At 38.9% G+C, this 14174-nt stretch overlaps 1 protein-coding gene across 3 annotated transcripts; it reads left to right on the forward strand.

Moving 5' to 3' along the window:
* The first annotated feature begins 783 nt into the window (after window positions 1-783).
* Window positions 784-11261, forward strand: mdm4 (MDM4 regulator of p53). Of its 3 annotated transcripts, none has more exons than XM_046875236.1 (11): window positions 784-915; window positions 1305-1389; window positions 1510-1584; window positions 2590-2723; window positions 3289-3338; window positions 3804-3868; window positions 5557-5656; window positions 7563-7723; window positions 7979-8170; window positions 8253-8321; window positions 8998-11261. In XM_046875236.1, the coding sequence occupies exons 2-11, from the start codon at window positions 1312-1314 to the stop codon at window positions 9505-9507; spliced, it is 1434 nt and encodes a 477-aa protein (XP_046731192.1). In that variant the 5' UTR covers window positions 784-915; window positions 1305-1311; the 3' UTR covers window positions 9508-11261. The 3 variants fall into 3 exon arrangements, with proteins under 3 accessions (XP_046731192.1, XP_046731193.1, XP_046731194.1); XM_046875237.1 differs by having other exon boundaries at window positions 7982-8170; XM_046875238.1 differs by having other exon boundaries at window positions 7997-8170.
* The last annotated feature ends 2913 nt before the right edge of the window (window positions 11262-14174 follow it).

The following is a 14174-nucleotide window of genomic DNA, read 5'->3' on the forward strand; positions in this document are numbered from 1 at the left end:
TAGGTTAATGTTACCGGTATATTGTGGTGCAAATCAATGAATGGCCTTAATAGATACTATATAAAATGTATAGTGAATACTGTATCCAGTTTACTTGTATCAGCGACAACATTAAAACATCTGTCCAACCACCAGTAAAACCATATTGTGTAGGTGACCATCAGGTATGTTGCCTACATGTGCATTTTGTCACTAAAACAGCCCTGACCCATTGAGGCATTGACGTTACAGGATCTCGGCAGATGAGCTGTTTTATCCAACGCCAAGATGTTAGCGGCAAGTCGTGAAAGTGGAACCTTTTTGAATCAGACTTTTTTGTCCAGCACATCCCACAAATGCTTTTTCGTATTGTGACGTAGACATTTTTTGGTCATGTTCCCCAAACAATTCCTAAACATTTTTGCAGTGTGGCAAGGAGCACTGCTTTTAAGGATTACCATTGCCATTAAGAGGTGTTCTTGGTGTACAACAATGTTTCGGCTTGTGATACTGTAGGTGTCAAGGTAACGTCCACATAAATGCCTGGACCCAGTGCTTCCAGCAGAACATTGCCCTGGACATTACACTGCCTTTTTTCCCTCATAGCGCATCTTGGTGATATCTCTTTCCCTCCCCATGTAAATGACACACAAGCACACATGAAATTATACATGCAAAATATAAATCTGAATTATAAAAGGAATTATATTTTTGCTCGTTTCTGGACCAATCCAAATAACTTTATCGGCTCTTATTTTGAAAATAAACTAGGGCTTTTTTTTTTAACAGACTTGGACTCGACACACACCACGTCAATTGTAGGCGGTTAAAAGCCTCCCGCGTCTGTTAGCTCAGAAACTATTAGCTAGTTATAAACGCGTACCTGCTTTGTGGGAGATAAAAAGCCTAACGATGTAACCCCTTAGTCGGTTTAAGGTAAGAATTTCCATTTACTCGGCGTATTTTCTGTTTATTTATGCTGCAAATCCTTAAAGACAATATACATTTAGCTAGCGCGCTACTTAGCATGGCTTGCTAGCTACTATTGTTTTAGAGCAGGGTTTGCTAGCGATACTTTAGCGTGTACGTTTGCTATATTGAAACATTTTCTAAGGAGCTATGTTAGATTTTTGACCATTTATATATAATTAATTATTGTAATAATTGTTGTTCTGTTTGTTTGGTATGTCTGGTTTAGAATGGAGCTTATTGGTGACAGGTGAATTGAGGTCATGTGAATGGTGTTCGCTGTGTACAGAGCTATTGAATGACGTGCTTTTCATAATGTATTTGGGATTTAAAATATATTTTTCGTTAATTTACAGCTTTATAATGATGGACTCCATGTCATCAGCCCTGCACTCGGCTTCCAGCCCAGCATGCAGAGCTCTACCCGGGGAGGGAAGTCAGGTAACCTTGACAGATGGTCATATTATTTAGCAAATTTCAGATCCTCTATATACACAAGCCATCATTTGACATCCTACTTCTTGGTAATCAATTGTGCATCAATTTTTTTTTATAATGCAGGTTCAGCCCAAGGCTCCCCTCCTGCAGATTCTTCGGGTAGCTGGAGCTCAGGAGGAGGTTTTCACCTTGAAGATGGTTGGTTACTGCATATTGTCAGCATTCCATTGCGAAACATGCCCTAATGATGTATTACGTCTGTTGTGTAGATGCATGTCTAGACCCCTTATCTAATGCACAGCATTTCACCGTATATCGTCCATCGGGAAACCTGAAATATTTGGATAGTGCACTATCCATTACACTGAGATGAAGTGTATCAGATGCTGAAGGGTTGCTGGGATTTTTATGCTCCAGTACTCTGAACACTGGGTTTAAGAATGAGGACAGAGTTCACCATAAATATCCTGCAATTGGACACCTGGTAAAGGGTTGAAGAAGATTGCAGGTGTTTCTACTTAGGGTGGCCTGTTAGAATAATAGACCTTATACCGACCCCACACTTGAACTCCAGTTTCACTTAGCATGCGATCCGAATACAAACACACGGAGAATAAAAGTCAGTACTTTAGTGTCTGAATTGTTCCCACCTACTGCACTATTCACGTGAACCAGGGACACAGGAGATATTGTTTTTTTACTACATGGATGTGAGGCATGTGGAAGGGATGTGGAAACGGTAACAGCTCAGCAAAATACAGTTCCGCATGTAGACTTTACGCAAGCTGTATGACCTAAAGTATGTAGGCACATGACAATGACACCCATATGTGCGCATATCAAAATGGCATCGACCCCGACCTCCATGGCAGAATATGCTATAAAAGTGGGCACCCTTTTTTTTTTTTTTTTTTTTTTTAAAAGCCTTTCCTCTGCCATTTTCAGTGTGTCTATAGGATCTGCTCATTTCAGCCCTACAGTGTACACTTAGGTCAAGTGAGAAGGTCAGTCAGCCTTCGAATTCCAAAAGTGTTTAGTGGTCAAACCTGCAGGGCTTTGCTAGGTTGCATCATTTGTGTTAATGCTAGCTATGATTTGTCTAACTCAGTATGTCAAAGGAATAGGTCGGTCAATAATCTTTAAAGATTGTTCGGTCAGGCATCAGAGGCACTAAATTATAATCTCACCACTTTGTGATTGTAGGTAATGCACTACCTTGGGCAGTACATTATTGTGAAGGAATTATATGACAAGCAGAGGCAGCACATAGTCCATTGTCAAGATGATCCGCTTGGGGAGCTATTGGAAGTTGAAAGCTTTTCTGTCAAAAGCCCCAGGTGAGTTTATGCCTTTAGTATACAGTAATCCCCCGTTTATCGCAGTGGTTACCTTTTTAAAATCCGCCCACGATAAATGGACACCACCCCAAAAAGTTATTTTTAATTTTAATTTATATATATATATATATATATATATATATATATATATATATATATATATATATATTATATATAATATAATATATTAGTTTAAGCAGTAAATCATCCTCCCACTCACTTTAAACACAGAGAAAACATTTGCAAGAATATAGCGAGATGAATTTTGTGTACATTTCTAGAAATATGAGAGTAGCATTCTTTTCAAGAATCCATTTCCCCTGCCAAGTTATTTTCGTAAAAGTCTTTTAATATTTCCGAATCCCAGTGTCCTTACGATAGAAATAATGTCAGAGCAAGTATAAAGTCTAGCTTTTTTTTGTATTATTCTAAAGTATAGCTAAAAGATGAATCATCTCCTTTAGACCAGTCAGAATGAAGCATTCACATTACTTGTGTAGTACATCATAACCCAGTGCATAGAAATAGTGCAGTGCTTTCTTCAATATGTCATTCTGTATTACAGCCCTGTCTACGAGATGCTGAAGAAGAACTTGCTCATTTTGAATGGCTCAGGTATGTTGCCTACATGTGCATTTTCTTATTTTCCAAGATATATATTTCAAATGTTGAACTGTATATTTCTGACATTTTGTTTTGCACTGCCCTGTAGTCTTGAACCTTATTTTATTTTCTACCTTTAGTCTGCAGTTTGAGGGTTTTGTATGTGGTGTGTCTGAGAGTGAGTATGCATGTGGAACGTATTTTAGTTGTAAAAAATTTTTTACTGATTTATTTTTTTGTTCGTAGTAGACAATGGTAAGTACGTTATTGGTTTTAAAGGCTTGCTTTTGTGCCATATATATATAAAAAAAAAAAGTTCCCATTCCCACACAAATCTCTGGCTAATGGGGAATTTGTTTCTCAATCCTAAGAACGAATGGTGTGTGCATGGTTAATAAAGGGCAGGTCTTTTCTTTTTTTTTTTTCTTTTTTTTTTTTTTTTTTTTTGTATGTTACTATGTCTCATTTGAAATGCAGACGCGGCAAAGAATGTTTCAGTCGGCAAGGATTCTAATCAGTCTCCATGTGAAGATCCCGGTCAGGTAAAGCGACAGCATGGTGCACAGGAGAAGCGTTGCTCATCTGCCCCTTTCATGGCAACAACGTGGACATAGATGGTTATAATCAATTCTATTTATGATGGTGGAGTTTGACCCTTTATATACATGTCGGTTGACAGAAATGTTAATGTTTACAAATGTTCTTTAAAAAGAACTTGGAAAATGGAGGTGCCTCTGGCAGCAATGAACATAGCATGCTCAGGGTTCAGGTTTATCCAAAACCACCGATTGTAGCATTATTGATTATGGATTAGTTTTACCAACGGAGGTTTAGGCATGTATTATTAGCAACTTGGCAGGTTTAGAAAAATGTCTGTAATTTGATCAGATTAATGAGCCATAGCCAGAATGTGCATGACTGTTTATTACATTGCCTCAAGATCCATTAAAACAGGGTTGCTATTAGTAAAGAAGCTCTGTATTTGGTCAATTACAGGCATTTGCTTAGGAACACATTTATTCCTACTGGATTAAAAATCCTTAATCCAGATCTATTACCTCCCTATGTAAAACTAATCCATCGTACATAGGGCTATTAAAAATTTTCATCTTATGCTTTTTTTATTTTATTTTATTTTTTTCTTTACTGTATGTATACTAATCCACACACAGATTAATAATACTCAGATTGAACTATTTACTGTAATCTCTTGGAAGGTTTGAGAAAGTGTGGCAGATTTTTTTGTTTTGGATGCCTATATCTTTATAGTTTATTCCAAAGACAGATTTGATGAATTTATTAGTTAGGTGATGAGGTGAAATGCAGTTTGCCATGAGAGGGTTGGAAGAGCAGCAGCCTCCAACAGTCATGTGTGTACAGAGTGGCACCGTCTCTGTACATCCCCAAGGTCAGCTTCGCCTGGTGGTTTTAGTTTGGGGGGAAAAGCCACCAGTGTGGGCATGGCTAATGGGGAAACAGAGTCCCTGTCTCTGTTTGTCACTCAGAGTTTTCTTCTCTGCTCCGCCGCTTTATTCTGGCATAATAGCAGCTCTGTTTGTTCCACAGATCGGCCTTCTTCACCCTCCACCCCTCTTCCCTACACCCTTACAAGCATTAACACATATTAAGCAATTTACCATGGGTTTATACACAGCAGTCTGATTTGGCTGATGAAATAGTTTGGTGTGAAGAGCCTGGCAGTTTGTTCTTTTCTTTTTTTTTTTTTTTATAAATTGCTTGCGGTGGCTACACCTTTTGGGTTGGGATGGGCAATATATGATAAAAAGATGCAAAGCCGTTTCATAAATAAAATCTGATAGTGAAAGGTATGGCCACCTTTGACTTGCATATTGTATTTATGTATATCCTGCTCTTGATTCAAGATTAACCTTATATTTTAACATCTAAAGATTAGCTTGATTTTTTTTTTTTTTTATCAATTATTTGCATTTAATTTCTCTTTTTTCCCCCCTTACCCAAACATCAATTTTAATAAGTGATGCCTTTTTAAAGGGTTTTTTCAGGCCATTTTGAAACCTAGAAGCATAGATCCCTTTCTCCCTTTTCCTTTCCCTCTCTGTGTGTGTGTGTGTGTGTGTGTGTGTGTGTGTGTGTGTGTGGGGCTCTCTGCAGCCACATAAACAAGGTCTTTGCTGTGGAGGAGCTGCTATTCTGCCTATTGTAACATCATAGCCTCTGGCAATAATGCAGCTTCTCCTCCACCATGTAGGTGTCAAGTAAGATGTGTAGTTCTGGAGCATCTTTCAGTGATGCCAGCACCTGTGGCATGCAGAATTCATCACAGCGTAGACCACGGGATGAAGATGACGGTATGCGTTTATTTATTTATTTATTTTAGCTCCACATTGCATGAATCCTGTCAAGTGAATTGCCAGATTACAAGTAAAATACAGACAGACAACAAAGGACAGTACAATATAAACATAGCATTCAATAAAGAGTAAATGCCAAATAAAATTGATATAAAATTTCCTAATTTGTTATACTTGGAATGCTGGTTAAAAAAAAATAAAAAATGATTAAGTTCCCCTATCATGTTCTGATTGTAGCACAACTGGTTACACAATTTTTCCTTTTTTGTGTCAGCTGAATTTATTCTTTCATTCGGTGTCTTCTGCTTTTCCAGGTGATTGTCAATAAGGTGTATTTTAGACTTTATCCAGATTTCAGTTTCTTTTGGTTCCTTTCAGATCTCTTGACATTTCCAAACCAGCTTCATGAAAAAATCTCCTCTCCCAGCCCTGGATATTCCTTTAGGTTTTTATTCAGTGGAGTGTGGATGATGGTGCAAACTTCTTATAATCTACCTCTGATGGCAACCCTCACTTATGAGGAGCAAAGGTCACTACCCATAGCTCATGATCATAGATGAGAGATGAGAATAGAGATGTAGTTTATGCAGTAAACAGAGCGCTTTATTATCAAACTGAGCTCTAGATTAACCTCTGGAAACTAGTGCTTTGGTTGTGAGTGATTTCTGACTGCTACTTAAATGTTTGTAAGCTACTTAAACCCCACTTGCTTCAAGAAATGCTCTGAACTATTGTTTGATTCATATCAATGATTTTCCTGCTTAATGGGGGCAACCTTTCGGGTAAAATTCTGAGGTTCTCATCCTGAGACTGCTAAACCTGGAACCTGCGCTACCTGATCAAAAAGCTTTGTACCGGAACCCTTACAGTATGTGAATATAAAGCCAACTGTGTGCTTTTCATACCTTTTCCCTGCCAGCAAAACTGCATATCACATTCCAAAGCCAGTTTCTGTTAAAGGTCTCCATCACACTGCTGCCCAAGACTGATATTGCACCCGACCACCCCACCTTTCATCTTGCAGGTGGTGAGCCCATTAGAATGCTATGCTTCCATTTCAGCCTCAATGGGTTGTATGGATGACCTGGTCACCAGACACCTGCCTGTAGACATAATCTCCAGGGTCGGCTCTAGGAAGGGTCACCAGTAACTATTCCTTTCTGGTTGTTTTTTTGTCTGTCTGTCAGTTCACACAAGCCCCACAAGTTCTTAAATCATGAATGGGTGCAATTCCAACTTAATTTACCACATTCAAAATAGTTAAGTAGGGGAAATAAGTAAATTGAAATGAAATATTTCTGTAGCACATACTGCTGATTTTGGAAGGTACTTTAGCATGAGAATTCTTATTACCAACTTTTTATATATATATATATATTCTGAATGCACCAAACATTATGTACAGTATGTGGACAGACATTTGTTTACACCTGCCCTTTATACCCCTATGCTGTTATAATAACTTCTAGCAGACTTTCCTGGAGATTTTGGTGCATTTTTCTGGTTATTTTCCCACTCAGCCACAAGAGCATTAGTAAGGTCAGCCACTGATGTCAGGCGAGAAGGCTTAGGGTGTAGTCAGTTCTGTCACTTATTAAGAAATCATGTTTTCATGGATCTTGCTTTGTGGACAGGGGCATTGTCATGCTGCAACAGGTTTGAACCTAATCAGCCCAAAGAAAGTATATCTTAAAGCTACTGCACACAAAGACATTCTATACATCTGTACTTTACACTTTTGTGGCAACAGTCTGGGGAAGACCCACATATGAAAATCAGACTTAACAAAATTAAGACACAGTTAGATGATTATAATAGACTTCATCAAAACTATCTATTTATTTATTACTTCTTTCTGAAAGCCGTAAATGACACATTTTGTGTTTTTTGTAATTGTGTACAGACTCATTAGATGGGATGCCCAGGTCAGCCTGTAAGCGGCCAAAGCTGGATGTGAGTCTTGATGAATGGGATCTGTCCGGCCTGCCCTGGTGGTTTTTGGGCAACCTGCGCAGTAATTACACCCGCAGGAGCAATGGCTCCACAGACATCCACACAAATCAAGTAAGACAACTAACTGAACAGTTTATTAATCTGAACCTTTTCACACACATGCATACATGGGGACATACTAATTTGCATAATAATTTGATTTATATATATATATATATATATATATATATATATATATATATATATATATATATATATATATATATATATATATATATATATAATAAACAATAACATTCTATACAGTAAAATTCGAACATTTTCATGATTACAACCTACTTAGTAATAGCACTGTCCTATCCTAAGCAGCTCTCTTGTGGACAGGAGGAGGACACTGCTGTTGTGTCCGACACAACGGACGACCTGTGGTTTCTGAACGAGGCGGAGAGTGAGCAGGTTAGTGTGGAGATGAAGGAGGCGGCGCTCGAGCAGGGCAGCGACTCGGAGTCCCCTCAGGAAGAAGAGGAGCAAGTGGGTGACAGCAAAGAGGATAAGGAGGTAAAGGCTGCCTCAGTATAACCTCCCTTACCATTGGGGCGTTAGTAGAAATCTGTATCCTTAAAATGATTCTTGTTTTTAGATGCAGGAAGAGCTGGATGATGACTCTCAGTGTCTCAGTGATGATACAGACACCGAAATTTCCACACAGGTACCTTATTTGGATTCCTGCAAATTTAGGAATGTTGTAAACATGTGCGTCAGTTGATTTTTATGGTGAAGATTTTTGATTTTGCACAAATTCCCAGAATAATGGAAATGAGTTTGAGGAACATCTTTCTAATAATGAGGCAGCAGCACATTAGAAAAAAACAAAACAAAAGCATGCAGATACAGGTCAAGAGCCTCAGTTAATGTTTACATCAAACATTACAATAAATAAAAAGTGTGATCTCCATCGCTTGGAATGTGGCATGGTGGTTGATAGCAGATGGACCTTTTTTTTTTTCTTTTCCAGAGACTCTTGATTTCCTAGGATTTTTTACACACAACAGATCGACAGTTTGTTTGTTGCTGAGCGAGGTCTAAGAAAAATTGCTGGGTTGGTACAAGCTGCCAAGAACTATTTAGTAGCTCAGGTCATAATTCTGTATAAATTTGATGGGCAGAGACGCATCTCACCAATCACAAAACATCATGTGGGCTTCCCACAGCAGCAGAGAACTTCAGGTTTCACTCTGGTCAGCCAAGAACAGGAATCTGAGGCATGTGGGCAAACTGGGCCAGTTTAAGAATGAATTAAGTACAGGAAAGATTATAAAAAGGGACCAATGTAGTAATATCTAAGTGTAATTTTTTTTACTTTAATCCTTCTCTGTTTGACCCAGGACGCCTGGCAGTGTTTAGAGTGCCGCAAGTTTAATTCGGCCACACAGCGTTACTGCATGCGTTGCTGGGCGCTGCGCAAAAACTGGTTCAAAGACTGTACCCGCCTTGCACACTCCATCTCAGTCTCCAACCTCCCAGATCCCAAAGACGATATCGAGGATGAGGATGATGGCATCGATGTGCCTGACTGCCCAAGAACCGTTTCGGACCCCGTCATCCTGCCCTCACACTGGCTATCGCGTGATTTACCTGGCTCGCCCGTATCTGCCAAGGGCAAAGCTCCGCGCCGGGTGCTTCAGAGTTCCCAGGAAAGCCAAGAAGGGCGTGAAGTTTTGCTGGAACCCTGCAGGCTGTGCCGCGTGCGCCCACGTGACGGCAACATCATCCACGGGCGCACAGCGCACATGCTCACCTGCTTTCCCTGCGCACGTAAACTGCACAAGTGCCACGCGCCGTGCCCTGGCTGTGGCCAGATCATCCAGAAAGTCATCAAGATGTTTGTGGCCTGACAGCCAAAGTAGTGGTTTGTATAGAAAATACACATGTGTAGAGAGTGTATAGAGGCCTCCATACCCTAACAAGCAAAAAACAGGTTGCATGTAAAAAAAAAATAATATATAGCATCAAATTAATAATTTGCATGTGAAATATACATATTTAAGTTGTACAAAGTGCATAGAGTGCAGGTGTAAAATCCTAGGAATTAACAATGTGTAATATGTAAATAGGCTCTTTTTCTATCTGCATTGTGTGTATATAATGTACTGAACAAGGTTACTATTGGCGAACATGAATATGTAAAGCTGGTATTTTCCATGTGTTATGGAAGGATGTGTATATATTCCCATCCAGGGGAAGGAGGTAGCAAGCAAATCACGGCCTGGTACTTCCTGTCATGGTAAAAGCATCGCACCAAGGAAACCAATTCTTGCATTGCAAAATGCTTTTAGTAGCTCATCAAAACTCAAATACCTGAAAAACCTTTGCACAAAAGCTCAGCCCCTGCCACCACAATGTAAACTAAGAATTGACCAGCCTTTGGGTTTTAAGCTGAGAATTGTCTCTATTATTTATGAAACTAATCTCCCCGTTACATGGGGTTGTCTTTTTTTGTTTGTGATAGTTACACCAGCTCTGCATGTTAATTGTGAGCAAACCACAATTGTATTCATTTACTTTTTATTTTTTAAATGGTTGGGTTTTTTGCAGAGAACGATGGAACCGAAAGTAGCACTTTGTACAGAAGTCTTTTGAATATATGGAATATCTGTGAGCTATACATGTGTGCAAATATCTAACAGCCTGTGCTTCATTGTTCTGAGATGACTAGCCGGCAAAGCTTGACGTTTCCTCAAAATTTCGATTTTTAAGGTCAAGCAGGCCAAGAGGTTTTAGTTCTGCTCCAGTGTTCCGGTGAAGAATCTATTCCTTTTCTCTTTTTTTTTTTTTTTTTTTTTTTTTTTTTGGGGTCATCAACCTCATCGCCTGAGTTGGAGCTTCATCAAAGAACAGAAGATCTCTTGAGTGCCATTAAGGCCTCTTTTCCCCCCCTCTATTACACTGTGCCTTTATGCCTTCTTTCTTGTCCACTATCTCTTGTAGCCTGTGTAGGGTGTACAAAGAAAAAAAAAGCTGACGCTGATAACTTCTTACAAATTTGTGCCAAATGTCTTTTGTTCTTTAGAAAACTGTTTTACACCTTTTTGTTCCTTGTATTTATAACTTGAGTTAGAGCTGTTGCTGTTTTCTTAAAAAAAAAAAGCACTTCTTTTTATTCAGTTGCTCCTGTGCTTATTTCTTTCACAGGTTCCTAAATGGTTTGTTTTGTCGCTTGTTTATTTTAACTTTTTTTGTGCTTTGCCTTTTGAGAAAGCTTTGATTTGATTGCTCATCACACTAGGCTTTAACCGCTATAAAAATGCTTGCTGTGATCGGTTTATCTTGCCACTAGAGGGCGATAGATGTCAGATTTTCTATAAATATGAATAACTTTGAACAGAATGCTTTCCGCCTTTTCTGTGGCTGTAAAAGCACATTTCCAGTCCCTTGCACATTATTACGAATGATGTATTTTGCTCATTATGCTGTGTGGTATTCAAGGTTTTAAAAAACTGAAAAGAGCTGAAGTCACTGCCATAATTATTTGAAGTTTATATATTTTTGTTTTGTCTGTCTCCGAACAAGTTCTGCTTACGAACGGATTTCCTGTTTACAAGCAACTTTTGTTTTTTAAGTTGAATAAACCGTGCAACTAATTTATAAACCACGTTTCTCTTGCTCTGTTAATTCGCTCAGACATCACACGCATTTCATCACATGTGCACCTTCCTTGTAAACCACTAGAGGGCAGTCAGGGTTTATGGCAGTGTTGCAGAATGCAAAAGACAATGATACAGGAAATATGTATGCAGTTACATCATTTATTATAGAAGTGGGGTAAATGTGCATAGGAGAAACTGCACAGTGGTAATTAGCATCACAAACGAGCCTTTATTTTAAAATATAATGTGAAAGCTTTCAAAAAACTGAACAATTTGCTAGTGTCTGAATGAGTCACATTAGTGGTGGTTGTTTCATTTAATCAGCAATGCAGAGCTTCAGTGTGTAATTGCATTCACAGGGCTAATTTGCAGTGCTTCATTTTGCAGAACTCCTTTTTAAGGTCACCGCTTTAATTGCATGTGATAGCATTAATGGGATGGCTGGAACGTTACTCCAGCTAAATCGACATTTGCTAATCAGTGGGGGGAAAAAAATCAGGAGTTGAATAGTGACGCACGCTACTCGTACGAATGCACGTAATAACGAATATAATGGAGCGGACTTAAAAAATTGATATGCGTCGTGAACCCCATCGTGTATATCGTTCTTTGCCATAATGGAATTCCTGTATTTTCACTCAAACCCTTTTTTTTGTATCCTGTTTATTCTCTCAAGGCCTGTTTGTTTTTTGTGCGTGGCTCTATGCGCATGTGGGCACGCCTTCCTTTTGGCAGCGTTGTTCCTGTGGTTTATCTGTGTCAGCATCAGTGTTTTGAAGTGAAGTGTTTTATTTCTGACCTTCTCAGGCACTGTTTATGATTGGTGGTGCTGCTGAGGCAAAAACCTGATTAAAGCACAAGCCTTTTCTTTAACATTTAATCAAGAATGTCTTTATGCTGAGTGTGTGTGTGTGTGTGTGTGTGTGTGTGTGTGTGTGTGTGTGTGTGTGTGTGTGGTGAGTGGAGAGTTATGTGCTAATGTCTTGGGGCATTGCTCATGATGACTCTGCAATCCTCAGGCCCTGATGCTCTCTAATGAGCTTATAGGAGTAAGTCCTCCCTTTGTTTTAAGGAACAATGATTCTAAACTAAGGCATATTTGCTTTTGAAAAAAGTCTATGATGTTAATTATCTTTATTTACTTAAAAAAAATGTACATTATCTGTATGAAGACGAAGCGGGGTGGATTTCTTTCTATTAGAGTCTGTAGATTCTTGACTGTCACAAATATTTTTGTTACCCATTTATCTACTATCTAAAGAAAGACTGATAAAGGTTTTGTAGGTATTTGTTACCAGCAGATCTCTTGAATTGATCTAAAAAGGGTCAAAGTCACAACAAGGTCAAATCGTTGATGTAGTGGTGGTGGAGGTCCTACCTATTCAGAATGTATTTGGAGTGAGTAGAAATAAACAGACTAAGCAAACATTGTTCATGTTTTTGGACTTGAATCACGTGTGTGTGTGTGTGTGTGTGTGTGTGTGTGTGTGTGTGTGTGTGTGTGTGCACGCAAAAATGCTGAAAACGATAGAACACTTTCAAATTAAGTGTTTAGTTTATTTTTTTTAGCAATTAGCAAAACAGAAAGTAAATGGAGAGAATAGAAATCCTTATCAAATCAGTATTTAATGTGACCACCTACACAACAGCATCAATTCTTCTATGTGAACTTTCACAGTTTTTGCAGGAACTCGGCAGGTAAACATCTTGGAAATCTAACGGTGGATCTTTTGTGGCTGTAGGCTGCCCCAAATCCTTGTCTCTTCATGTAAACTTGGACAAACTCTGATTTTGAGACCATGATTCTGTGTGAGTCAAAACCATTACTTCCAGGATCCATTACTTCCATTACCTCTATGCTGAAGACAGCTCTTAATGGCAGCTGTATGTTTGTCATCATTGTCCTGCTGCTGTATAAACTTGTTTCCACTTAGACGCTTCCCTGATGGTTTTGCATGATTTTATCTGCCTGCATTTCTCAACATTGGGGACACCATTAATCCTGACCAACTCTCAATCGAGTCGCAGAATATATAGTAATATAGTAAAACTTGTAAGGAACCTTGGCCATGCTTCACAGTTAACTGCTGTATAATGCTCTGTTTTCTGCTGCGTTAAGTTTCTTTGGCTGACCGCTGCGTCTACGGACCTCAACATTGCCAGTTTCTTTGTGTTTCTTTAACAGCACATCTTAAGACCCCAGTCTGCTTTGAAATCTATTCATGGTGTATGTCCTGTGACATAAAACTGTCTTCCACAATTTCATATTAGTAGCAGTTTTTTCAACCTACATATGAAATTGTTGGTCATTAGCACCTGCTTGGTATAATTGGTTAACCATACACCTACATCTGATCCTATAAAATCCCTGACTTTGTGCAAGTGTAAGCATTTATGCTTGTTTGAAGCTTCAGGGTTGTCACAACAAACATTCTTTCTTTACATTTCTTCACACTTACTTAGATAACCTTTGCACAGTACTGAAAACATACTGTTTGAAACAATTTTAAAGGCACCTCAATGAATGAAATATTCAAGTGGAAAGTCTTTACTTATACAGTGGAACCCGGTTATGTCGAGGGCCTAGGGGACACCAAAAAGCATCGAGATAACCGATGATCGAGATGAACGAAAACCAATATGGTGGCAATATATTAACGTGCTTGAAATTTCTTTATGTACATGATGTGCGGTTATAAAGAGATTGTACATGCATGTGTTTTTGGAGTTTTTTTTACACAACAGCCTTGCTGCGATTTGTTTGCAGAGATGTTTGTTAACTGTCAGGAAACCACCTGCCACACCCCCTTCAGTGGCTGTCAAACCTCCGCTTTCTTTGAAGCTTCCGGCTTCAATCACGCACATTTAGCACTCATTACCAGCTCCTATTTAAACCCCTTACTTCTACACTCTCA

This window comes from Silurus meridionalis, chromosome 19 (genome assembly GCF_014805685.1).
Source record: "Silurus meridionalis isolate SWU-2019-XX chromosome 19, ASM1480568v1, whole genome shotgun sequence".
Taxonomy (NCBI): Eukaryota; Metazoa; Chordata; class Actinopteri; order Siluriformes; family Siluridae; genus Silurus; species Silurus meridionalis.